Below are 27,237 nucleotides of genomic sequence, written 5' to 3' on the forward strand. Positions count from 1 at the left end.
ACTTCATAGTATACTGAAAACAGGAGTTGGTACAGTACACTCAAATACTCGAAATTTTAAATCATAAAACTCTGAATATATGGGTTTCCTATACTGAAAAAAATCCCATCTTAATAAATTATACAGCCAAAAAAAATTAAGGGACTTACGAAGGTTTGGTAAGGAATTTTACAGAGATAGGTCATGGTATGGGAAGGAAGCCAGAGAAAGGTATCGCCTGCTGTGTAGGGTACTATTACAAGGAGAGAAAAATAGGATTTTTGTAGAGAAAGGATGATCATAGAGATTAGAGTTGAGTCATAGTATCTTTCACTTTGGAGGGAGCACATGACTCAAATCTCTATAACATTTTTGTGGTTTACTCAATAACCAAAGCCTTTGTTAAGTCTCTGATTCCAATATTCATGCCTATTCATAGGATAATGTATGTTTTCAGTATGTTGAGAGCAAATACAATTTTACAAGTCTATTCCACATATTTATTAAACAAAAGGAACACTCTGAAAGGTCATAAAGCTACTATACTTCCAAAACAACAGTAATTTCTTATTGCTAAAACAATTTATTTGGATTTTCACATATCTTATTTCATAATTTTTAGAAAACAGATATCATAAGAATAATCCTTCAAAATGATATATACTGGAAAGAAAAGAAAGTAATCATTAAATTTTTTGTTCCTTCAGTACCAGTTTCCTAAAGGACACAGTTAAATGTTAACAATTACAATTGCCCTTATTAAATTAAAGCTTTAGACATACTGGTTTATTTATTCATTCATTCAAGTTTATCATTGCCCAAAATGCTCCTGAATATGTTAACTTTTCAACAATTTAAGCAGTAGCTACAAATTTAATTCTGCTGACCTAGATGCATTTCTGAGACTCCTAGAGTTTAAAAAGTTGACTTTTTCTATACCACCCTCCCCCCAAAAGATAAAGGCCGGTGCCGCTTATTGGCTGACAGTCATATTAAACATTTGCTTGCCAATAATTTAGCAGGATACTTGGCAGGTGGCCAGAGAATAAGCCTTTCTCCAAGATGCTAATACCTCATTTAAAGGCTATTTTAGACATTAAAAAAATTTTGTTCTTGCACAAACATATAATTTTAAAAAATATAAGGAGAAAGGAATCCAAGGACAATAAAGACAAGAATGGAAAAGGAGACCCTGAAAAGATTTTATCTGCTAATGGGTATAAAATGGTGGTCATTAAAGTAATAAAAAAAAAAAGGAAAAATAAAATTTTATTAGTTGTAAATAATTATGCTTAATTCTTTGTTTTTAATTAAATTCTAATAACACATCAACAGTTATCAAGATTTATTTTCCAGCTTATGAATCAAAAGTAAGTTATCTGAATAAAGCACAGTTAAGTCTTTAACTCCAATGTTAGCAGCCTTTTCAGCATACCTAATTTGAACCAGATAAATGGTTATATAGCTGACTAAAATCTTAAACTGGCTATGACCCATTTTCCTTTCTTATAGCTTACCCAACTGTTTTTACAGTGTTTCCAATGTTTGTTATTTTCCTCATTTGGACATCCAAAGTGAAAACATCTTAGTGAAGTCAGACACAGTTACAGGAACATTGCATAACAGAGTCAGACCGATCTTTTTACGAGTTCCAAAAGAGACTGATTAGAAACTATACTTCAGTCAGCAAACCTCTGTCTTGATGAACGTGTGCCACATTTATAACACAGTATTGGGCTACTGCTATTGGTATATGTCAATGCTTCAATAGTAAAACCTTGCTCTATAATTTTGTGCACTAAGTATAAAGCTTGACTTGGTTCTGATAAATAGAAGATTATTTTCAAAAGAAAAGCAGATAAAACGCTGTAAATGTAGCAGACGTGGTGTGTGGGTGTGCGTGTGTGTTTCTGTGTATATAAAGTAATAATGGTACTAAAGATGGTTCATTTGGCATAAAAGTAAAGTATTTACTGTGTGGTGCATACTAATAAAAAGCACATTACAGGGACTTCCTAGGTGGCGCAGTGGGTAAGAATCCGCCTGCCAATGCAGGGGACACAGGTTCAAGCCCTGCCCCAGGAAGATACCACATACTGTGGAGCAACTAAGCCTGTGCACCACAACTATTGAGCCTGCGCTCTAGAGCCCGTGAGCCACAACTATTGAACCCATGTGCCACAACTACTGAAGCCCACGCACCTAGAGCCCATGCTCTGCAACAAGAGAGGCCACCGCAATGAGAAGCCCTACTTGCCGCAACTAGAGAAAGTCCGTGTGCAGCAACAAAGACCCAACACAGCCAATAAAATAAATAAATTTATTAAAAAAAAAGCACATTACAAAATCACTTTAAAGATCACTTTTGTCCAACTACACTGGGAAAATATAGCCTGAGTTCTTAGTATCTTTGGGCCAGTAACAATCTCTTTCAGACCTCAGTTGCCTCATCTGTAAATGAATAAAAGTACCCATTCAATAGCCCCTCCATTTACAATTTATATCTGAGAGGGAATAAGTCTCTTAAAGTTGCACACATGTACACACAAAGACAAACAAGATTAAAAATTTAAATAACTTAATGATTTTTTTTATCTTTGTTCTTCAAGCTGGTCATGTGGTTACTGATATAACAAAATCAGAGTTTAAAACATTTTAACTCTAATTTTCTACCAGAGTAGCTTTCACTGTTAAAGAGAGATAGAAAAGAAAAAAATCCAAGAATTTTTCAAGTTAGAAATACTTTTTAATATAAATTATGCTAGATTATTTTTAAGTTGCTTTTTGGAAAACTACAAATGCAAAGTCAATGCTCTAATGTGGAAAATTTATAAAGATCAAGCAAGTGAATCTAAGATTCAGAGGAGAAAAATATCTATGTAAGAATCCTGAAGGAAAAATATACAAGGTGTCTCTGTTACTAATGGATTTAGGGATGAGTGTGCTAACTTATCACCAAGCACTTATCTTTGGTACAGATGGTTGAGTGGTCAAAAGAAGTCTTGAGAGTAAAAATAGCTTAAAAAATACAGAAAATACATGTGAGGTAAATGTCTACTAATGATGTGTTCCAAATATTTTATGATATTTGTCATATCTATTATTCCATAATTCAGGTCATTAATAAAATACAATTACATGAGAAAGTCTGTTTAATAAAGGTACCTTTCCTGTATCTGCATAAATTTTACCTACACTTGAAGTATTTTGCATATACTCTAGCTCTGATAAAAGTTATTTTAAAAAGTTGTATTAAAATGTACATAAAATTAAAAATTTTCACTTCTACCTTTAACACCTTCTCATTGGCTTATAATTTTACTTTTGAGTTTCACTGAAAATATATGCTAATCTTCAATGCTTGAGGAAAAGCATTTTCAGTTTTAAAAATGCCTCTATTTGATTATATTGTAGTATTATTTTATGATTTTGATCATCAACTAAATTAGTTGAAATATTTGATTAGAAACTAGATCTTAATAGAAATATTTGATTAGAAACTTAATTTATGAAAATAACATTTCTAAGAAATAAGATCTATTTTAAACACACACGCACTTCTAGTAAATGCCTGGTACATAAACAATATTCAAGGACTTATTAAAGAGATGAATGAAAGTGGTGAGAGGTGGTTCTAGTCTTACGAACTGCCCATTTCTCCTATTATACAATCTGTCTCCCTAGATGGCACATAGGCATAAAACAATGTATCTGATTACTTAAAAAAAAAAAAGACATTGCTAATAACAGTCACTAAACATAGGTTCATTTCAAAAGCAGAAAGGGAGGCCTCAGAAACAACATCTTAGAAAATCAAATTTTAGAGGTAAAATGACAAGAAATCTCTTAGGTTTAAAGTAAAACCATCTCAAGGGCTTTTATATTCTCAAAGAGACTACTTTTCTCTATTTCGCTGCTGCTTAAGAGAAAAAAGCAGCAGAAGCACTGCAAGAAATAAGATAACTGCAGGTTTGTGGTCTAATCTGAAGTCTGGGAGTGTGTTCCAGCTTTGTTCTTTTTTCTCAAGATTGTTTTGGCAATTCAGGGTTTCTTGTTGTTCCATATAAATTTCAGTATCTGTTCCAGTTCTGTGAAAAATGTCATGGGTATTTTGATAGAGATTGCATTGAACCTGTAGATTGCTTTGGGCAGTCTGAACATTTTAACAATATTAATTCTTCCAATACAAGAACATGGGATATCTTTTCATTTCTTTGTATCATTGTCAATTTCCTTCATCAATATTGTTAGTATTCAGAGTGTAGGTCTTTCACCTCTTGTTAAGTTTATTCCTAGGTACTTTATACTTTTTGATGTGATTTTAAACAGACTGTTTTCTTGCTATCTCTTTTTGATAGTTCATTATTAGTGTATAGAAAAGTGACAGATGTCTGCATATTAATCTTGTATCCTGCAACTTGATTGAATTCATTTACTAGTTCTAGTAGTTTTTTGGTGGAGACTTTAGGGTTTTCTATGTATAGTATCATGTCATCTGCAAATAGTGATAATTTTACTCCCTCTCTTCTAATTTGGATGTCATTTACTCCTTTTTCTTCTCTGACTCCTGTGATTAGGACTTCCAGTATTATGCTAAATAGAAGAGGTGACAGTGGGCATCCTGTCTCATTGCTTATTTTAGAGCAAAGATCTTTAGCTTTTCACTGTTGAGTATATTAGCTGTGAGTTTGTCATAAATGGGACTTTATTATGTTGAGATATGTTCCCTCTATACCCACTTTGATGAGAGTTTTTATCATGAATGGATGTTGAATTTTGTCAGTTGCTTTTCCTGCATCTACTGAGATGATCAGATGACTTTTATCCTTCCTTTTGTTAATGTGGTAGACCACATTGATTGATCTGCAAATACTGAACTCTCCTTGTGTCCCTGGAATAAATCCCACTTGATTGTGGTATATATTTTTTAATATATTGTTGAATATAATTTGCTAATTTTTTTTTTAAGAAATTTTGCATCTACATTCATCAGAGGTATGCTCTTTTTTGGTAGTGTCTTTACGTGATTTTGGTATCAGGTTAATGGTAGCTCCACAGGAGGAATTTGGGAGTGCTCATCAATTTTTTGGAGCAGTTTGAGCGAATAGGTATTAGCTTTTCTTCATATGTTTGGTAGACTTTCCCTGTGAATCTGTCAAATCTCAGACTTTTGTTTGCTGGATTTTTTTTAAACTACAAATTCAATTTCACTACTAGTGATGGGTCTGTTTAGATTATCTATTTCTTCCTGATTCTGTCTTGGAAGGCTGTATGTTTCAGGAATTTGTCCATTTCTTCTGGGTTGTCCAATTTGTTGGCATACAACTGTTTGTGGTACTCATTATTTTTTTTGTATCTTTGTCATATTGGTTGTTATTTCTCCTGTTTCATTTCTTATTTTGTTTATTTGGGTCCCTTTTCTTTTCTTCTTGATGAGCCTAGCTAAAAGTTTATCAGTTTTGTTTATCTTTTTTTAAAAAAACAGCTCTTGGTTTCATTGATCTTTTCTCTTGGTTTTGGTCTCTATTTTATTTATTTCCTCCCTCCTCTCTCCTCTTCATTTTTTCCTCCCTTCTGTTCATTTTGGGCTTTATTTATTCTTTTTCTAATTCCTTTAGATGGTAGGTTCAGTTGTTTGAGATTTTTATTGCTTTTTGAGGAAGGCCTGTATCACTATAAACTTTCCTCTTACTGCTTTTGCTGCATCCCATAAATTTTGGAAAGTTGTGTTTCCATTTTCATTTGTCGTGAGGTATTTTGATTTCTTCTTGAGTTCTTCATTGAAACATTGTTTTTTATAATTTATTTTTTTCAGATCTTTACTGGAGTATGATTGCTTTACACTGTTGTGCCAGTTTCTGCTGTACAACAAAATGAATCAGCTGTATTGATACATATATCCCCATATCCTCTCCCTTTTGAGCCTCCCTCCCACCCTCCCTATCCCACCCCTCTAAGTCATCACCAAACATTGAGTTGATCTCCCTGTGTTACGCAGCAGCTTCCCACTAGCTATCTGCTTTACATTTGGTAGTGTATATGTTAATGCTACTCTCTCACTTCGTCCCGAATCATTAGTTGTTTTTTTTTAAGCTCTTTATTGGAATATAATTGCTTTACACTCTTGTACCAGTTTTTGAGGTACACCAAAGTCAATCAGCTGTATTTATACACATATCCCCATATTCCCTCCCTCCCATGACTCCCCCCCACCGTCCTCGTCCCAGCCCTCTAAGGCATCATCCATCATCGAGTTGATCTCCTTTTGTTATACAGCAATTTCCTGCTGGCTATCTATTTGACAATTGGTAGTATATAAATGTCTATGCTACTGTCTCACTTCATCCCAGCTTCCCCTTCGCCCCCTGCCCCCCGAACCATTAGTTTTTAAACAGCATGTTGTTTAGTCTCCATGTGTTTATATTTCTCCCATGTTTCTTCCTGTAATTGATTTCTAGTTTCATACCACTGTTTTCAGAAAAAATGCTTGATATAATTTTTATTCTCTTAAATTTGCTGAGGCTTATTTTGTGACCTAGCATGTGATCTATATGGAGACCCGTTTCATGTACACTTGAAAAGAATGCATATTCTGCTGTTTTGGGATGGAATGTCCCATCGATACTAATTAAATGCAACTGATCTAAAGGGTCATTTAAGACCATTTTCCTTATTGATTTTGCTGGATGATCTGTCCATTGAAGTAAGTGGGGTGTTAAAGGTTGCTACTATTACTGTATTACCGTCAATTTTTCACTTTATGTCTGTTAATATTTGCTTATATATTTAGGTGCTCCTGTATTAACTGCATACATGTTATATCCTCTTCTTAGGTTGATCCCTTTATCTTATATTATGTCCTTCTTTGTCTTTTGTTATAGACTTTCTTTTAATGTCTATGTTGTCTGAGCATTGCTACCCTTGCCTTCTTGTCATTTTCATTTTGATGAAATATCTTTTTTCCACCCCCTCACTTTCAGTCTGTGCATATCTTTACCTCTGAAGTTAGTCTCCTACAAGCAGCATACAGATGGGTCTTGTCTTTTTAGCCAATCAGCCACCCTATGTCTTTTGATTGGAGCATTTAGCCCACTGACATTTAAAGTGATTACTGATAGGTATGTACTTATTGCCATTTTGTTACTTGTTTTCTGGTGTTTTTGTGGTTCTCTGTTCTTTTCTTCTTTTGGTTTCTTTCCTTGTGGTTTGATGGTTTTCTTTAGTGGTATGCTTCTGTTTCTTTCTCTTTAGTTTTCATGTAACTATTGTGGGTTTCTGATTTGCAGTTACCATGGGATCCATATACATTGATTTCTAACTGTATCTACTTGTATTAAATATGTGGTCATTTAAGTTCAAACACATTTTAAAAGATTACATTTTTTACTCCGCTCCCTACATTTTGTGTTTTTGATGTCATATTTTACATGTTCATATTTACTTTTACTGATTACTATATTTATAGTTGGTTTTACAGTTTTCTTAATCTTTTCATCTTTGTACTAGCTCATTTACTTGGTTGATCCTCAGCCTTTATATATATTTGCCTTTACTAGTGGGATTTGCCTTTCCTATAGATACTTACTTCTTGGTATAGCCTTCTCTTTTCCATTTAGAGAATACCCTTTAACCTTTCTTTTAGGGTAGGGTTACTACCGATGAATTCTTTTAATTTCTGCCTGTCTGAGAAGTTCTTTATCCTTCCTTCAATTCCAGATGATAATCTTTCTGAGTAGTGTATCCTAGGTTGCAGTTTTTCCCCTTTCAGCACTTTGAATATATCATGCCACTCCCTTCAGGCCTGCCACAGTTCTGCAGAGAAATCTGCTGATAGCCTTAGGGGAGGACCCTTGTATATAACTCTTTGTTTTTCTCTTATTGCCTTTAGAATTCTCTCTTTAACTGTTATTTTAATTAAGATATGTATGGATCTGTTTGGGTTCATCTTGTTGGGGACCCTTTGTGACTCCTGTATCTGGATATCTTTTTCCTTCTTCAGATTCAGGAAAATTTCAGCCATAATTTCATCAAATATATTTTTAGCCCCTTTCTCTGCCTCTTCTCCTTCTAGGACCCCTTCAATGCAAATGTTGGTATGTCTGGTATTGTCTCAGAGGTCCTTTAAATTCTTCTCATTTTATAAATTTATCTTCCTTTTGTTGTTCTGATTGGGCAATTTTCATTATTCTGTCTTCGAGATCACTTATACATTCTTCTGTATCACCTAATCTGCTGTCAATTCCTTCTAGTATGTTTTTCATTTCAATTACTGCTTTCTTCAGTTCTGACTGGTTCTTTTTATATTGTCTAGTTCCTTGTTAAAATTCTCACTGTGTTCATCTATTCTTTTCCCTAATTCAGTTAGAATTCTTATTACCAATACTTTGAACTCTTTATTTGATAAATTGTTTATCTGTTTCATTAGCTGCTTTTTTTTTCCCCAGGGGTTTTCTCTTGCTTTTTCAATTGAAACAAATTCCTGTCTTCTCATTTTGCTTAACTTTCTCTATCTCAAAGAAATTAGGTGGAAAAATTATCTATTGCAGTCTTAAAGGAGTGTCCTTGTATGGGAACATCCCTATACAGATTGTATGTGCCCAGTGGCTTTGGTGGGAGAGCTGGATCTGATGTGAATACAAGTCACATCTTTCCCCAGGGTGAGCTGGCAGCTATCACCTTGGTAGGAGGTGGCACTGGAGATGGAGGCGCAAGAGAGCCAGGTGACTGTTGGGGCTTCTCTGCTCAGTGTTCAATACTACTCTATCAGGGGTGGTGGATTCCAAGTTGCTGGAACAGAAGCCCAGAGGTTTGGGTTTGAGCTGGCTCCATTCCCTTTAAGTGTGTGTTCTTCCCCACTCCTAGTACCAGGACCCTCACCCCAGAGGTGAACAGTGCTGGAGACAGAGGGGCTGATGCAGGCCCTCAGTTTGGGTCTGGGTGTGGGCTGTGTTGACAATGGCTGCAGTCAGCAACCCACATAGCTTCTGATGAGCTCCCCGTGTAAGCACCAGTAATGGCTGTCCCCACCCTGCTCACATGCCACTTTGGGTCTGAACCACCTTTGTCCCTCACAGCTGAGCGTTCTCAGCTGCTGCAGCTCTCACTGTGGCATGGAGCTGTGCCACTGAGCAGGTGGGGCAGGTGCTGGCAATCAGCAGGTTGGGGGGCATGGGCTGTGGCAGGACAGCTAAAGTCAGCGTCCTGGACTGCTTCTGATGCACTGCTTGTGTAAGTGCCCACAATGGCGGCCCCTGCCCTGCTCAGAGGCCACTACAGGTCTGAGCCGCCTTTGTGCCTCATAGCCAAGCTCTCCCCTCAGGTATGGCAGCCCTCACCCCAATGTGGAGGTGCACCATGGAACACGTGGGGCTGGAGCAATTGCTCAGCTCAGCTGGGGCACATGCCAGGGCAGTCAAGGGAAACTGGCCAGTGACCAATACAGTTTCCGTCTGCCTTGCTTCAGGAGTAAGCAAGCATAGGTGCATCCTCACAAGTAGAGCACAGGTTTCCAGCAGCCCTCCTGTTAGTCCCACTGGCCCTCCAACCAGCCAAGGAGACTGAGCTTCCCAGTGTCAGACCCCCGTGCTGGGGCACCCGAAATATGGCTCAAACCACTCACTCCCAAGAATCTTCTCCTCTGAGTCCCCTCCCAGGGGCACAGGTCCCAACCCTCTTGCCTCTCTTCCCTTCCTACCCGATTCTGTGTGCATCTTTCTTACAGCCTTGGTTGAACAGGAGTCTTTCTCCCACTCTCCAGTTAGTTTTCAGTGAAAAATTTTCCGCACATAGATGTATTTTTGATGTGTTCATGGAAGGAGGTGAGTTCTGCATCATCATACTCTACCATCTTGATCTTCTCTTTTGATTTTGTAATTCTTATAGAGTAACTAAGACTTAAACAGTCTCCAAATAGCGGCAAAAATGAATTACTGAACTGAGTAGTACTTTGGAAAGTGAAAAGGCTAAGTAAGAAAAGTAACAGTTTCAATGGACTTACCTGAACAGAGAAACTTGGGTTCCATGATGAACACAAATGGAGCTCACCACTCACTGACCTTGACAAATCAACACCAGATATATGATTTTTCCTCATTTGTTGTAATACTTCCACAAAAAAAGTGAATCATGACAAGTGCTAGGAACAGTGTCTAATTCACTAGATTTAATAATACTAATTATAGTTATTGCCATTATTGACATTACTATTCAATGTAAAGCAATTATAAAATCCTCAAAGCAAAAAAGGACAAGTAACTCTTCTTCTCTTACATGAAATATTTTCAGCCTCACTTAGAAATAGATATAACTAGCTTAGTCACTCATTCATTATTAGTTTCCATTTCTGATCAAAAGGTCCCATATTTCCCTGGCAGGGAAAGGCAGAATTAAAGATTAAGGTTCCTTAAATTCCTTTTAAAAGACAGTATAAAGGATTGCCTGTATGACTGTGAATAATTTCATCCTCCTGTTTCTGTCCTGGATGAAAGTATGACACTGATGTGGTTCTATAAGAACGCAATCAAGGACTACAGGGAAAATGTTGATATTTTCCCTTCACCAAAATACAATTAAGTGCTTAGCACATGCATGCATATATACACAAACAAAGGGAATTCAATAAGCAATTGAAATAATCTCAGAGGGAAACACAATTAAGAAATGAAATTTTAAAATGAAGAAAATGAAAACTTCAACGTGCTGACAACCCTAAGATAACCTATATAAAAAATTAATCATCCTTATTATTTTATATTCAACAAAGGATTTTAAAATAAGTTCAACTTTTTTTAGGTATCCCTTAAACAGAAGGCATGGTTTAATTAAAATCATAAAACATTTTAGGATATTCTATTAATTTGATGATTTCCATGGTTATGATTACATTATGTTATCTCCAACAACTCAAGACAGAACATTACTTACTGTTGGAAAAATTATTTGTATGATTTTTTTAAATTTTGGTCAATTCTTCAAAATATAATTGTTACTTACATCACCTTGCATTACTGACTAGGAATAATCCATAGCATCATTTTGAAAATCCTTGTCTTAAGAGAAGCATTTTATAAAGCAGTAATGCAGGGTTTATTTGGAAGAAAAAATATAAATCCAATTATTTTAAAGAAAAGATTCCTTCCTCAAATCAGCTCAAAGAAAAATATTTAATAAACGGGCAACGTACATTTTTCAAGACAATGCTGCCACCTACTGGAAAAATATGAAATGTCTTCATTATTTCCCAAATGTTAGAGTAAATAAGTCTAAAGAGCTATATATCATGATCTTCCAATAACTTTCTGAAAAAGACATACCTAACTTAATAAGTGACTGATTTGTCTGACTTTTAATAACTGTCTTAATTTAATACCAATTAATTATAGTTTTTAGTGTATTTACATACTAAATACAAATAGGTTGAAGTGACATCATCAAAAACAATGCAGTTCTATAATTACACATACAGTTGGATGATGCAGGTTTTGAATTATCAGATGATGATTCATTCATTCTAAAAGGAAAAAAATATGACTGTGTATCTTAACAGAAGTTTGCTGCTAGCAGCTAAGCTAAGTTCAAACTGGAACCACACTACAAAAGTTAGAGAAAAGATAGTGTTATTTCTAATGAGAATATTTCAGTCCCTGGAGAATAATTTGGTGCATTTATCATAAATAAAAAGAAAAATACGCCTTAATCACCCGTTTTAAGATTCTGTAAAAATACGTCATCATTCCTATGTTTTTTTAAAATCTTGCTTTGCTTTTGTTTTTATAACTGAGTCCATAAATATCTCAGTTCATTGAACAGCTATTTTTTGAGTACCTACTCTGTACCCAGGTACATACACATAAAGTTCATTTAAGTATTCAAAATGAAACAAACACCTCATGTTTAAGATAAGGATAATAATCCTTAGTTACAGGGTTGTTGTAAAGACATGAATTAATCAGTTAACACTCAATGAATGACACCTATCATTAATGGAAGTATTACTAAAAAGACTGGAGGTTATCGTGAGTTCAGAACAAAATGGAGGGAAAAAATGTGTTTCTAATTTGTGTTATTGATACAAATTAAAAATGTAAACTTGTTTAAAATTGCCATTGATTTATCTTTACCTCATTTATCTTCCCAAACCCTACTGAATTTATTAAAGAATATAGGATGCAGCTACACTGGAAAACTGACAGAGTTAACCATCAAAAGGGGAGAAACTGAAGCCAGCAGACCTGAAATACATAAAACAGATATGTTCTGCATAAAGCAGTGCTGAATAAATATTTTTCACATGAGAAAATTAATGAATGGTACAAGATGAGATGGAAGGCAAAACCAACAATGCTGACTGGTCTATAAATCAGCACAGACATAGCAGGCCACACTAAAAAGAATTTCTATGGGTTTTTCCAGAAAGAAGCACTGAGAAAACCCCAAGCTTAGAGCAGCAGGTGTGAGAGCAAGGGGCAAATAAATGGTAAGGATCAAGTCAAAGGAATTTGGGAATGCCACCAGTGCTCCCAACAGGGAGGCCTAGTTAACACTAATGTGAAGAGCTTGTAAGATTTTTTCTAAAAGGCTCCCAACAATAGCATGTGCTAAGTATTCCAATGAACCCCTTCCCTATTTCTCATAGGCAACTACAACTCTGACCTGATACTAACATTCTTAAGATTCCCACTTGCAGGGGCCAAAAGCAAAGGCATCCTGAGTACTGAATTTCTCCCAGAGAAATTCTACCAGAGCCCTATAGGAAGCCACAGACTGTAGCATTCACTCAGGTCTCACTTGGTACAGTCAAGTTCAAGTAAAATGAGGGCTATAAAAGACATCTAAAAAGGTAGTCAAGGATAAGAAGACATAAATAACAAAGCATAAAAAATAAGGTGACCAAAGACAAAATACACCACGTCTTACAACAAACACAAATGGGTTAATGACATTAAAAAAAAAGCAAAAAACTTTTTGTCAACACCCACTCCCAAAAAAGCAGAGGTGTGTGTAAGAGAGAGAGGGGGAAAAATTAACATAAAGAGGAAACCTATAAATTACAAGAGACTTTAAAAACATATTAGTGATCATAATGTAAAGATTTTGTTTGGAGCTCAATTTATACCAACTGCAAAACTAAGTAAACACATCAACCAATAAGTAAGAGCATTTTATAGGACAACCATGGAAATGTGAAGGACAGATTTTTGATGATATTAAGGAATTTTTGATTTTTATATGTGATGATGGTGCTATTGTTATATTTATTTTATTTTTTTAATAAATTTATTTATTTATTTATTTATTTAATTTTTGCCTGCATTGGGTCTTCATTGCTGCATGTGGGCTTTCTGTAGTTGCGGCGAGCGGGGGTTACTGGTTGTTGTACAGCAAGGGCTCTAGGCGCTCGGGCTTCAGTAGCTGTAGCACGCGGGCTCTAGAGAACAGCCTCAGTAGTTGTGGCACAAAGGTTTAGATGCTCGATGGCAAGTGGGATCTTCCTGGACCAGGGCTCGAACCCGTGTCTCCTGAACTGACAGGTGGATTCTTAACCACTGCGCCACCAGGGAAGTCCCTATTGTTATATTTAAAAAGAAGAGTCTATGTTCAAGGGATATATACTGAAATGTTTATAGGTAAATTGAGATGATGTTTGGTATTTGCTTCAAAGTAAGAGGAGAGGTAAGTGGCAGGGTGGGAAGAAAATGAAATTTAGTCATGAGTTGGTAACTGTTTAAAGCGAGTGATGGGTATGTTTGTTTTATCATTCTAGTTTTTATGTTTGAAATATTTCATAATTCAATAGTTAAAGGCAAATGGATAAATAAATAAATGATTTTCAGGTTAGAAAAAAGATAAACTCCAACTAATTTTTTTAAAAAAGGAAGCACATAGAAAATGATATAAAAGAACCCTCAATTTTTAACAAAATTCAATTTTAGATTGACAAACCTCAATTTTAAATTATCACCTATAAAGTGTGCTTTATACCTTTTCTGATTTGGCTTCCCAAGTGTTCGGAAACACCATATCCAAAGGCTATCTTTTTTTTTTTAACCAGAAAGCATGAAATGTAAAATTCAGGAAATGTTATTATAAACAATGTGTCTGGCACACTAATAACCCAGATATATGTGAATCTAAACACACTCACATAAATATAGAAAGTATAGAAAATATAATTTGGTAAAAATGCTTTCACTAAAATCTTAGCACAGCTTTTTCTTTGCTCACAATTTCTATAAATGTACAAATAATGCTTCATTAAAAAACTGAGCACAAAATGAAAAAAATATTTTAAAATGTAAGATTTTCTATTAAAATGCTCAACTTGAATAGGTTTATTTCATAATTATTAAACTATGAACAGTTTGAAAATCACTGCCAGTAGCCTAGTGTAAACAATTCACTACAAAAAGCCCTAATGAAGGTTATACAATTTTTAAAAATGTGTTCCATAAATAAATCTACCATGTTTGACGAAATACTTGTCCTGGTTGCTAAAAGAAAGTATCACTGCTACCTACTGTCTGCTGCTCTCCCTGCCTTGTCCCTAACAGATTCCATTTTGGGAACATCAATGGTACAGATGAGATGCAACTCTTTTTTTTTTTTGGGGGGGGGGGCTGTATTGGGTCTTCGTTGCTGAGTGCAGGATTTTTCTCTAGTTGTGGCAACGCGGGGGCTACTCTTCATGGAGGTGCATGGGCTTCTCCTTGCAGTGGCTTCTCTTGTTGCAGAGCACTGGGCCCTAGGCACGGGCTTCAGTAGTTGCAGCAATACGGGCTCAGTAGTTGCAGCATGCAGGCCCTAGAGTGCATGGGCTTCAGCAGTTGCAGCTCATAGGCTCAGCAGTTGTGGCACATGGGCTTAGTTGCTCTGTGGCATGTGGGATCTTCCCGGACCAGGGATTGAACCTGTGTCCCCTACATTGGCAGGTAGATTCTTAATCACTGCACTACCAGGGAAGTTCCTAGATGCAACTCTTAAATAGCTACATTCAATTAATTTCAACGTTATTATTTTTTGAATGCTGAAAATTAAATTCTCTCTGATTCAACTCCCCAATATGAAATCATGTAAGCTTTCGGGTTTGAGCTCTCCTAATTGCATAGATATCTAGGCTTCTTACAAAACCATTTATCCGAAGATTAGATTAAAAACAAGTATTACTTTCTTTCTTTTTTTTAAATTTATTGGCTGTGTTGGGTCTCCGTTGCTGTCCAAGGGCTTTCTGTAGTTGCAGAGAGCAGGGACTACTCTTCATTGTGGTGTGCAGCCTTCTTATTGCAGTGGCTTCTCTTGTTGTGGAGCACGGGCTCTAGGCACGCAGGCATCAGTAGTTGTGGCACGTGGACTCAGGAGTTGTGGCATATGGGCTTAGCTACTCCACCGCATGTGGGATATTCCCAGGCCAGGACTCGAACCTGTGTCCCCCACACTGGCAGGTGGATTCTTAATCACTGCGCCACCAGGGAAGCCCCCAAAACAAGTATTACTTTCAAGATGGACTCAAAAGTACACTCTTCATTGGTGGTGTTCAATTTATGCAATTCAAAGAAAACTCAAGGAGACCTCTAAAGAACCACCTTTCATATCAAGGAAATAGAAAAGTTAGATAACTTATCTTTGGAAAACTTACTTGAAAACAAACTAAAAATATTTTCCCTTGATTTATAGTAGAAGGCATAGGAAATGTGTAATGGTACTCACAGACTGTTCAACACATCTGTGTCTCGAGCCTCAATTATCTAAGAACTGAGACACAAAGAGATATTAGACAGCAGAATACAATGATTCTACTACATCACTAATAAAAGCCTGATTTTCTCACAATCAAGAGTGGATTCAAAGTATCAATCTAATTAAAGTATAAATTGGCATAAGCACTTTGGAAAACAACTTGGTATTATAATAAAATTAAAGATAAACATATCTTCTGACTCACAAATTATATTATTTTACAATACACATGACTTTGTTAATTTAAGTCTTTCTTTAATGATATTTTCAATGAAATGAAATTAATATAATTTTTTTAATGGTCAAAAGATTTGAACAAATACTTCACCAAAGATCCACGGATGGCAAATAAGCACATGAAAAGATTCTCAACATCTTCAGTCATTAGGAAAATGAAAATTAAAACCACAATGAGATAATACTATCTACCTATTAGAAGGTTAAAATAAAAATTGAAAAAACTGACAAAAGCAAGTGCTGGTGAGAATGTGAGGCTACAAGTTCCGTGCATTTCTGGCAGGAATGCAAAATGGTACAACCAGTTTGGAAAACAGTTTGGTAGTTTCTCATAAAGTTAGTCATATATACATTTACCACACAACTCAGCAATCCCAATCCTAGCTGTTCACCCAAGAGAAATTATGTTCACACAAAATCCTACTTGGGAAAGTTTATAGAGGCTTTCTGCACAATCACCAAAAACTAGAAACAACCTAAATGTCCTCCTGCTGCTGAAAGGATAAATAAACTGTGGTAAACCCCTATAATGGAATGGAATACTGCTTAGTAATAAAAAGGAACTACTGACACATGGATTAATCTCAACTGCATTATGCCACGCGAAATAAGCTAGATTCAAAAGACTGCATCTTGTAGAACTCCATTCACATGATGTTCTGGAAAAGGCAAAACTATAGGAACATGGAACAGATTAGTGGGTGACAAGGACAGGGTATGGGGTGAGGGAATGAAATGCTAAAGGGTAGGAGGGACTTTGGGGGGTGATGGAACTGTTCTATATCTTGATTGTGGTGATACTTACATGACTCCGTGCATTTGTCAAAAATCATAAATCCATACACCAAAAAGGATGAATGTTACTGTATGCAAATTATACTTCAATTTAAAAAGGTCAATCTGATGTTTTTCGTATTTTTTTAAATGTTACCTGACAACTCATAGAAAAGAAACGTCCTTCCCTCTGCTTGCAATCTGTCAAGAAATACTTCACCACCATGCTAGGTTCTTTGTGGACTTTTTTTTTTTTTTTTAATATTTCCTGCCCTGATAGAGTTTAAACGCTCATTAGGGAAACAAGTCTAAGATATTAAAATAAGTTACAGAAAAGGGCTAGGCAAAACACTTCTGACTAATAAATCCAGGAATACACTTTACATGTGCTCTATGGGAAAGAAGAAATCCCCTCCGTCAAGAGTTAAGGGAAACGAATGGAACACGATTTTGAAAGGTCTCCGTGCTTCTCAATATTACGGTTATTCCTGTCATCTCTAACCCTCAAGCGAAGATACTGAGACCTAAGGAGGACAAATACTTTGTCCGTGATCCATCAGCTATTAAATGTCAAAGTTGGGATTCTAACCCAAGCCTTTCTGACCCGAAAGCCTGAGATCGTTTGCATCGCGGTGCCGGGACAACACAAAAGAGACTACGACTACCACCAAGTAGTGTGATTTCAACCACCAGGAACAGCCTCTACCTCCCCAAACACCAAGACTTCGCAAGATTCCTACACAGAAGCACGAGTGAGAGAGTAGCATAGACACAGATACACTACCAACTGTAAAACAGATAGCTAGTGGGAAGTTGCTGTATAACAAAGGGAGATCAGCTCGATGATGGGTGATGCCTTAGAGGGCCGGGACGGGGAGGGTGGGAGGGAGTCGTGGGAGGGAGGGGATATGGGGATATGTGTATAAATACAGCCGATTCACTTTGGTGTACCTCATAAGCTGGTACAAGAGTGTAAAGCAATTATACCCCAATAAAGAGCTTAAAAAAAGAAAGAAAGAAACACGACTAGCGCCATGTATCTAAAAGTGAGCGCAACAGGGTCTTGGGAGTGCACACTCGTGGGGAAGGTAACGTGGAGCCTTGTGGGGATCTCTCTTCCACACGGCCAGGGTGCAGGGACCTACTCCTGCCAGTGCCGGCCGTGAGGAAGGTGACGCCTGAGGCCAACGCCGGAGCCACAGAGAAAGGCCAACACCAAGAGAGTGGAGGCGCTCAAAAGGCACCTCTTCAATCCCCCCACGCCAGCCTGGTCGCCAGGGGGGCACGCGAGAAGGGAAGGCAGTCCCCTAAGCCTCCCGGCTCCCCTGGGTAAAGACCTCCGCGGACTCGTCCCCGTCTACGTCGCCCGCCCGCAAGAACCCACACTGGGGCCGTCCGCCGGCGAGGGTCTCGGCGCTGGGAGGAGAGGCCGCGGCCGGGCGCAGGGCCCAGGAGCTGCGGCGCAGGGACGGCGGGCACTCGCGGGGCCGCTCAGCGAGGGCCCGGCTGGAAGCCAGCGGCCAGAGCGGAGCGGGCGGCAGGGTGAACCGACCGGGGTTGTCCGCTCTGGTGATTACCATAGGCGCCGCACCGCGTTTCCCCGACCGCCCAACCGCGGCCCTCGCTCCTCGTCTCACCTCTCCAGTTCTTGTGCTCCGGGATATAGTAGTATCTGTTCCCGAACCGGTCTGTGCCCACTTGCTGCTTCACTTCCTTTGACAGCGCTCTCCACAGGACGCGGAACACGTCCCGAGACCAACCCATGCCGTCGCAACAGCTCCGGCGCGCGCCACGGCCGGACCTGCCGGAATCCCAGCGACCAAAGCGGGAACGCCCCCGCCGCTGACCCCGCCCGCCGGCTCAGAAGAGTCCCACCCACCTCCATCCGCACACCCTCTAGTAACGGCGCTCTCCATTGGTCGAGTGTCATCACGCTTGACCAATGGGAAACTCCGCTCTACGGCCCCCGCCTCCGAGTTTCTGTCATGGAGGCGTCCAGTTCTCCAGCTGGTGTGAAGGGACGGGATGCTAGGGTTTTTGGTGGCGCGACAAGCGGGTTTGGACGACCCTCTTCGCCTCCGCAGAGCGGAAGCCACACGAAGGTAAAGAAAACCTTACTCTTTTCTCTGACATGCCAGGTAAAACCTGAACCAATGGCTGTGTTAGCCTTGCCTCACACTTTCCCGCCTCATTATCACTTTCCTCCCACCACACTGGGCTTTACTCTCTTTTCTGCTCTGTGGCTTGAGAAAATACGATATCTTTTATATACCTGTAGGCAGGTGGGTGCTCACCGCGCTCGCGTGAGGGCGCTTTAAACCTAAATGAGGATATTTTCATTTTGCGTTATTCCTTCTCCCTCATGATCCTTCTCTCCGCCTCCCAAGGAGTAACTCTCCTCCAAGAATTCGTTGTTTCATTTAGTCGACGCATTTAGTGAGCTCCTACTATTTGCCAAGCAATATGTTAAAGGCGGAGCATAGGCCGGGAATTGAACAAAGTTTAACATGGCTGGAGCAGAGAATTGTGGGGTGAGGGCCGTTGACAAGAGATGAAACTGGAGAAGTAGGGCAAGCTAGATGGGGAAGAGCCTTGTGTGCTTGCTTAAGAGGTATAAAGATGAGAATGAGGTGACAACTATTGCATGTCATCTGCTTGGAGAATGGGTTGAAGTTGAGAGCAAGAGTGGGAGCCAGGTTAGGAAACTGTTGCAAGAAGAGAGTTGATGGAATCCCGGGCCAGGGACGTGGCATTTGGGACCAAGAGGGCGAAGATATTTGAAAAATATCTAAGAAATGGAATCAACCAGCCATGGAAATTAATTGGATATAGTGAATGATGAAAACGGAGGAGTCTGCAGTGATTTCCAGCATTTTGCCTTATATGGCAGGGTGAATTATGGTGACATCTCTCCCCAGAGAAGGGAGCAAGTTTCACTTTAATTTTGCTCATATTGATTATTCCCATATTGCTTTAAAGGAACTTGTGAAGATTTCACTTGGAGAGTGGACGACAGTTGCATATATATGTTTGATGCTTAGGAGAACTTTAGATACCTTTAATGCACGATGATATGTGAAGTGAGGAGGACATATGTTCACCCAGACACTATTTGTGGAGTAAGAAGAGAGAAGCAGTTCAATGGTAAAAACCTGAAAAATATCAACACTTAAAGTTAAGCAGATGAGGCTGCAGACGAACTGAAAAGGAGTAACCAGAGGGATTGAAGGAAAACCAGGGTGGTGAGGTATCATGGATGCTGAAGGAAAACTGTTTAAAGAAGGATACAAATTCCTTCTTTGTTCTCAGTGGTTCTCCATCCCATTTCTCTGCTTCATTTTCTACATGCAATTTATTGCCATGGAAATTGTGTTATATATTTATTTTCTTACTAGTATATTGTCTTCTAAACCCCTGTATTCCCATTGCCTAGAAGAGGGTTTGGCACAATTTGTGTGATGTTTTGTGTCCTAAGATATATTATCCTTACATTTTAGTAGTATGCTTTTAGAATGGGTAAATATGTTTCTAAATAGTACATGTAATTTTAACTAAATAAGTGAGCATTAACTTTTTTTTTTTTTACCATAATTTGGTTAGTTTTAAGCATGATTGGGGTTGCATCTACTGCTGTCCTCCTGTCCCCAACCCCCATTAGTACACAGTTGACAGTAATTTCTTTTCAGCTAGGTCATGCACTCTAATAAAAGCATACAGACGTATGTAGAGGTTTTTATTCCAGTGACTGCAAGAACTTAAGCAAAATTTATATGTATCAAAATTTGTCAGTCTGCTTTGATTATTATGGCTTGTTTCCACCAAGTAGTTCTGCAGTTCTTCCATAATGATCAGCAAAGTAAACTTTGGAAAATGAGTGACGTTGTCTGTTATCTTTCATTTCAGTGCAAATAACTGTACTTTTTTGAAAAGAAGAACCATTATTCTTTTTTCCCTCGTATATCCAGAAGTCTTATGTCAGTAATAATGTAAATCATGTCTGCCACTGAGGGTCTGAAAAATTCAGTTTTTCGTTTTCTTTTAATTCCAAGAAGTCCTTGATCTGAGGAAGCAACTAAATATAGCTGTTTAGTACCGTCAGAATTCTATGAACTAAACCTCTTACTTCATTAGAAGAAATAAAAGTTCAAAACGATGAAGGTTTCCTAACCAAATTGCCAGATGAATTCATCTGAGCATACTTAACACTTCTGGTTAAAAACCTATACTCTAGTAATCCCACGTGCATCTCTCCCACCAACTACTTTGTGTGCTATCAAAAGTCAGTATTTGTCCTTAACCCTGTTAATGCTAGTTTTACTTATTATTCTGATGATGTCATCAGTGAGCTGATGAAGTATGAATACAAAAGTTGCTAGTCTTACAAAATCTAAATGGACCACTTTTGAAATACTCAATGCAAACAAATGGCTTAAAACCAAATGAGATATGATTGAGACCATTATTATAAAAGGCTTGGGGAAAATGTAAAAAGATGAAACAGTTTTTCTCAACTTTGCCAGAATATTGAAATCACGTAGGGTATTTGGGAAAAACTGCTCATGCTAAAGTTTCAACCCCATAGATTCTAGTTTAATTGGTCTAGGACACTGGGATTTTTTTAAGTGCCCTAAGTGATTGTAATATATAGCTAGAATTGAGAACCATTGCTTGAGAACCATTCCACATTCAATTGCTTTGCATATGTCTTAGATTCCATATTCAGTTGCTTTGCAAACATCTTAAATTTTCGCCCAACTAAAATAAATGTTAATAAATAAAAATCAAATTTTAAAAATCCCTGAAAATCACAGAATATATATAATATGAGTATGGTTTATGGAAGAAAGATGATAATGGCCCTCTGTTCAGCACCATTTAATTCTTCCTCAAAAAATTAGCTAATATTCAGACAGTCCTTGCTTTGCGTAGTAGTGCATATCCATAAAACTGATTGTGTAAGCTGAAACCTGTGCAAAAGGATCTTCATAATTAATGGGGAAAATTAAGGTTGTTCTGTGACCTTTAAAATTTTTTTGTCAAAACACTAGAAGACTCTGTCAGTTATCTATATATAGAGAAATGAAAAAATAGTAAAGCTAATATTTATTTAATACACTGTAATGTAAAACATTAGAAATGATGAGGACCAAAGTATATTTCTTTGTTTAAAAAATGAAACAAAACAAAAAAACAACTCGACAAGAGTAGTTTGAGCAGTGCTTGTCTTCTCATTGTACAGCTTTCAAGTTGAGCATCTTTTCTTTACCTTGGCTAATTATCACAAGCTTTTCTAAATTTGTATCAGATGCCAACATTTTATTCTTTACATTCTCAATGTCATGAAATATCTCTGAGAGTTCTTTTAATGTGAAGATTTTTGCCAGTGTCACTTCCTCTGGGACGTAGTCAGCCTTTTCATCACAAACACTTTTCCTCATTTATGTCAATAAGTTCACCTTCACTGATTTCTTCAGTCTGCATATCTAGTTTGTAAAATGGCAGCAATGTCAACATTCCTACAGTGAGCTATTTCTTTTGTAATTCCATTTACATTCAGTTTGAGTTTCACTTCTAGCATTATCACTTTGCATTGCTTTTGTGCACTTTAATTTTGTTTGCCAGTTCCCAAATTCAGTTATCCATTTTTGTGAAATTTCTCGTGGTTTTATCCCAGGGACACAGAGGTGACAAAACTAAATGCTGTGTATGAACCAAATAACAAATGCACAGTGATCATCTACAGACTTTGAAAGAAGTCATGCAAAGTGGTCACTAATTATAATGGGCATGGTATTTTCATAGTGTCTTGTGAACTGAAAAGAAAGTACTGAACACTGTGCTTTATGCTGTTACTCACAGTTAACATACCATGGTAACAGAGACTTGAATCATGTTGTCGTGATTTGGTATTAACTAAATCATGATAACTGAAATTCGTGTGTATCAGATTATGCAAAATAAAGACTACTTGTATATTTAAGTTAAAACAAGGTGTTTAAGGTAGTTTTTTTTTAATTTAAGATTCCCTTCATTAGTGATAATTTAGTTTAACTAAACAAACATACAGTCCTGTTTTATTCAAAGATGTCTACTGTAATTTGCCCCTGTTTCTTTCTTGTCATTGACTACAGGTAAAGACATGAACACGAAAATGCAATGTTTACAGTTCATACCCTCCTTTTTTATTTTACAACTCTATTGAGGTGCAGTGACGTACAGTAAACTGCACATTAAAGTATACAATTTGATGAGTTTTGACATCTGTATACACTTTTGATTCCATCACCATAATGAAGATAACAAGCATCCATAGCCCCCAAATTTCATCATAACTCTGTAATCCCCTTCTCCCTCCTTACCCTGTTTCACATTCTTTCTAATCCAGGGAACTACTGGTCTGCTTTCTGTCACTGTTGATTAGTTTGTGTATTTCAGAATTTTATATAAATGAAATTATTTTGTCTGAGTTCTTTCACTCAGAATAATTATTTTGAAATTTCTCCATCCTGTTGTATGTATCCATTCTTTGTTATTGCTGAGGAGTTTTCCATCCTGTGGATATACCATAACTCTTTATCCATTCATTTGTTAATGGACATGTGGGCTGTTTCCAGTTTTGGTCTGTTACATATAAAGTTGCTCTAAAGATTCATGCATGAGTCTTTGTGTGGACATATGCTTTCATTTCTCTTGATTGAATACCTGGCAGTGAAATGACTAGGTATACGTTTCACTTTTTAAGAAACTGAAAGTTTTCTAAAAGCTTACATTCCTGTCAGCAGTATATGAAAGTGCTGATTGCTCTACATTTTTTGTTTACCCTTCCCTGATTTCTTTTGGGTTATTTAAACATACTTTAGTATTCTATTTTATCAATTATGATTTTGACTATACCTCTTTGTGTATTTTTTAGTGGTTACTCTAGGAATTATAAAACACCTTAGCTTTTCATTTTTTAATTAGAATCAATATTTAACTCCTTCATTTGGCATATTGAAACTTTACCCTCCATCATATGTGTTGTTGTCTTATATATTACATTTACATATATTGTAAATTCCATTTGACAATGTTACAATTTCTGTTTTCAACCATCAAACATTTTAAGAAAAAGAATAATCTATTTACCTAGATATTTATCATTTCTGTTGTTCACTCTTCATTCTTGATATCCCAAGTTTCCTTCTTATATCACTTCACTTCTGTCTGAAGAACTTTGTTTAGCACTTCTTTTAGACAAATCTGAATGGCTCTATGGTTTCTGAAAAGGAATCTGCCGTCATTTGAATCATTGTTTCTCTATAGGTAATTTGTCATTCTTTCTGATTGTTTTGAATTTTTCTTTGTTTTTAGTTTTCAGCAGTTTGTCCTGTGAAGAATGTTGATATTTTTGTTTTAAGAGGCAACTGGCAAGGTTAGGTTCAGGCTGAAAATTTTACCTTGTTATGTGTGCCATGGTTCTAATGTCAGTTCCAGTTTTAAAAGCCGTTTCAAATCTGCCCCCAGTTTGTGCCACTCAGTAGTCTGTTACCTGAGTCTGTTAGTTAGGTTTTCAGAATCTTTTGTATGCCACTTAGGGTTAGTTACATGCCTGCTCTGCTCAGCAATGAGTCCTGGAGTTCATAAAAAACTTTATAAGGTTGCTTTCCTGAGCTTTCTCTCTGTGATCTGTCTGGTAGCTCTCATCATTGGGACTCTCCCTTTTGGTCTTCCTGCCAAAATCATTAGGCTGTAGTTACCCTGTTCTACCATACAGTTCTGTATTTGGGCCCAGTTCTGGGCCCGTAAGTGAGAAGACATAGGAAGAAAGCAATGGGGATTGGACCCACTCTCTTGGAATCTGAGCTCTGATGAACAGAGAAAACAAATCTCCACCCCCCCCACCCCCACCCCACCCCACCCCACCCCCCACCACTGCCCGCCCCGCTCCGCCCGGAGTTCTGGCTCCCTCAGGTCACTATTTCCAGTCATTGCCATTGCTGCTATCAGATTGCCTAGGGGCTGGGCCACAAGAGCACAGAGAAAAGAGAGAAAATATGTATATGGACGATTTCTGCATGTCCTTGAGTACTGGAGTTCCCTTTTTTGCTCCTGGAACTTTCTCTGTGCCACAGTGCTCACTTCCAGGTTTCCAGCTATGTTAAATTGGGGCCAAGAAGTAGCAGAGGAGAAAAAAATAATGAACTGGGCATTGTTTTGATGGTATGTTGGATTTTGGTGTTTTCCCTCAATCTACTTGCTATTTACTTTTTGGAGTCCTCAAATAGATATTCCATGAATTTTGTTCACTTTTTATAGTTTTATTTCTAGGGAGATGGCTAACGTGTGCTAGTTCATCTTACCTGTAAGTGGAGTGGCTACTTTTGAGTATTGACTAATGAAGTGGATCATCAAATGAAAGAAATATGTCGTCACAAAGCAAGTATAAAAAATATGAGAGAAAGGATAAGAGATTTAGAGGGTAGATCCAGAAGACCTCAGAGGCAACAATAATTCCAGAGCGAGAACAAAACAAACAAGCAGAGACTAGATTCACAGACTTAAAAGGTTCACTGAAGTCCAACAGGATTGATGAAAAAGACATAAAATTAGAAATACCCTAGTAAATCTATCTGGGAATGGAGAAAAAAAATTATTAAAAGCTTCCAATGGTAAACAATTTATTCATTAAAAAAACAGGTTGACATTAGACATCTTAGCAGTTCTAGAGATTAGAAAACACTGCAATGATGTCTACTAACAAGAAAAAAGGACTGCAAGTCAGGAATCCAAACTTAGCCAATCTGTCCAATATTGTGCTATGCTAAGATTCCTAGAAGTATTTTACCCCTTTCTCCTTCAGGAAAAAGTACCCAAGGAACAACGTTAATCAATGAGTAAATGTATTTGAACAAGATTCCAGGGTATATAAATGATGAAGAGGAGAGGAAACAGAAGAGAGCAATGAACCTTGTAGTATGTGTGTAGTTAAATCTAAATATGTGATAATAAGCTGGAAATATATAATATGGCTGATAAAAATCTTTTTAGACATGCTTTAAAATTAGCAAAGGGGAATGAACAACAACTTCATTGAACTAGCAAAATGAAAAGTTAAAGGTGGAACTATGACACTAAGTAAATAATAAATAATATCGAGTATATTAGATGTCATAACAAAGGTGAACAGGCTAATTTCTCCCATTAAGAAGCACAGATTATCAGATTAATTTTTTAAATAAAGCTAAAAGCTATTGCTCAGAAATACCTCAAGTAAAAATATTTTAAATAGTCTACAAAATTCTTAAATATTGAAAGTTAAAGTAGAGGATAAAAAGATATTAGACAATTGCAAACAAAATGCAGAAGTCACTGTTATTATTAAAGTGAGATTTTTGGTTAAAAGCACCAAACATTGTAATAGATGACATTATTTGAAGCATAATTAATGAAGAATTGGTGTAATAAAACATGTATTCAAACAGTTAAATATATAAAGCAAAATGTAAGGAAAATTTGACACTAGTTTTTTTTCCAGAATGGTCCTGATAGAGAGAAAATACATACAAATGGGGGAAATGGATAAACAACACACCAAATTTAATAGACATATATAACATTACATCTCTTAGAGAATGTACGTTTTTTATATGTCAGTGGTACATTTACCAAAATTATCATGTACTTGGCTACCAAGAAAACTTTAACAAATTCAAAAAGGTAGCCATCTTTACAGGTCATATTCTTTGATCATAAGCTAAAAAAATTGGAAACAAATTAGTTAATGAGACGATCACCATCCTCTAATTTAATGTTTGAAGAATTAGGGATTACATTCAAGATAACTCTTGAATCCAACATGAAGTGAAAATTGAAGTTTTAAGTTATCTGGAGAGCAAGGAAAACCATTTTTAAGACTTAGAGGATGAAGGGAAACTTGTAATCAAAAAAATGTGATAGCCTAAAAAAATAAAATGAAAGTATTTCATCATTGAAGAAGATGAAAGGATGTAATAGAAATTATTTAAGCCATCTTAAGACATTAAAACAAAAAGTTAATATTAAAGGTTAAAGCTGAAATTAAGTAGAAAATCTGAACAACCATTCGCTATAGAAGAGATAAGTGAGTAATAAAATATTTAGCAATCAGTATGCAGGGAAACCAACCAATCAAAATGGATTCTGGCCGTTAATAACCAGTATGTGATGTTTCGCAACAAAGAGATTGGAAAAATGATGCATTCTTTTCCTTACCCTGCTTATCCCAGTTTCCTCTGCCTTCCCCATATCTCTTCCCTTTTACTCCTTTCCCCTTCATCCTCAATCCTTCACTTTCTCCCCTCCCTCTTTTCTCCCCTATTCTTCCTACCCGCTTTCCTTCTACTTCTGTACTTTTGTGTATGGAGAGTCCCCAAGACCACTGCCAGGTTTGAGAGTTCTCTAGAAGGACTCAGTATACAGTATATAGTTGTACCAAATTGCTCATGGCTATAATTTATTACAGCAAAAGCATACCAGGTAAAATCAGCAGAGGGA

General features: G+C 37.1%; 2 protein-coding genes and 1 long non-coding RNA gene across 7 annotated transcripts in view; 1 reads left to right on the forward strand and 2 right to left on the reverse strand.

Annotated features, from left to right (window-relative positions):
* Nucleotides 1-15,717, reverse strand: part of LOC130857339 (uncharacterized) — a 54,531-nt gene extending 38,814 nt beyond the window's left edge. Inside the window, exon 1 of the long non-coding RNA XR_009054803.1 lies at nt 15,682-15,717. This is a non-coding gene — a long non-coding RNA (uncharacterized LOC130857339). The remainder of the gene's footprint in view (nt 1-15,681) is intronic.
* NDUFAF2 (NADH:ubiquinone oxidoreductase complex assembly factor 2) overlaps nt 1-18,545 on the reverse strand; it is a 151,333-nt gene extending 132,788 nt beyond the window's left edge. For both annotated transcript variants that reach the window (XM_057742849.1, XM_057742843.1), the window contains exon 1: nt 18,360-18,545. In XM_057742849.1, coding sequence (XP_057598832.1) covers nt 18,360-18,486 — 127 coding nt within the window. In that variant the 5' untranslated portion in view covers nt 18,487-18,545. The remainder of the gene's footprint in view (nt 1-18,359) is intronic.
* A 147-nt stretch (nt 18,546-18,692) lies between these two features.
* ERCC8 (ERCC excision repair 8, CSA ubiquitin ligase complex subunit) overlaps nt 18,693-27,237 on the forward strand; it is a 68,763-nt gene continuing 60,218 nt past the window's right edge. For 3 of the 4 annotated variants that reach the window (XM_057742929.1, XM_057742938.1, XM_057742957.1), the window contains exons 1-2: nt 18,741-18,824; nt 19,702-19,866. Coding sequence is in view for 1 of the 4 variants with exons in the window: in XM_057742921.1 (XP_057598904.1) it covers nt 18,748-18,824 (77 nt within the window). In the remaining 3 variants the exon portion in view is untranslated. Of the gene's footprint in view, nt 18,825-19,701; nt 19,867-27,237 lie in introns of all 4 variants that reach the window. The other variant, XM_057742921.1, reaches the window with a different exon arrangement.

The sequence above is a fragment of the Hippopotamus amphibius genome, chromosome 1 (assembly GCF_030028045.1).
Source record: "Hippopotamus amphibius kiboko isolate mHipAmp2 chromosome 1, mHipAmp2.hap2, whole genome shotgun sequence".
NCBI classification, from domain to species: Eukaryota; Metazoa; Chordata; class Mammalia; order Artiodactyla; family Hippopotamidae; genus Hippopotamus; species Hippopotamus amphibius.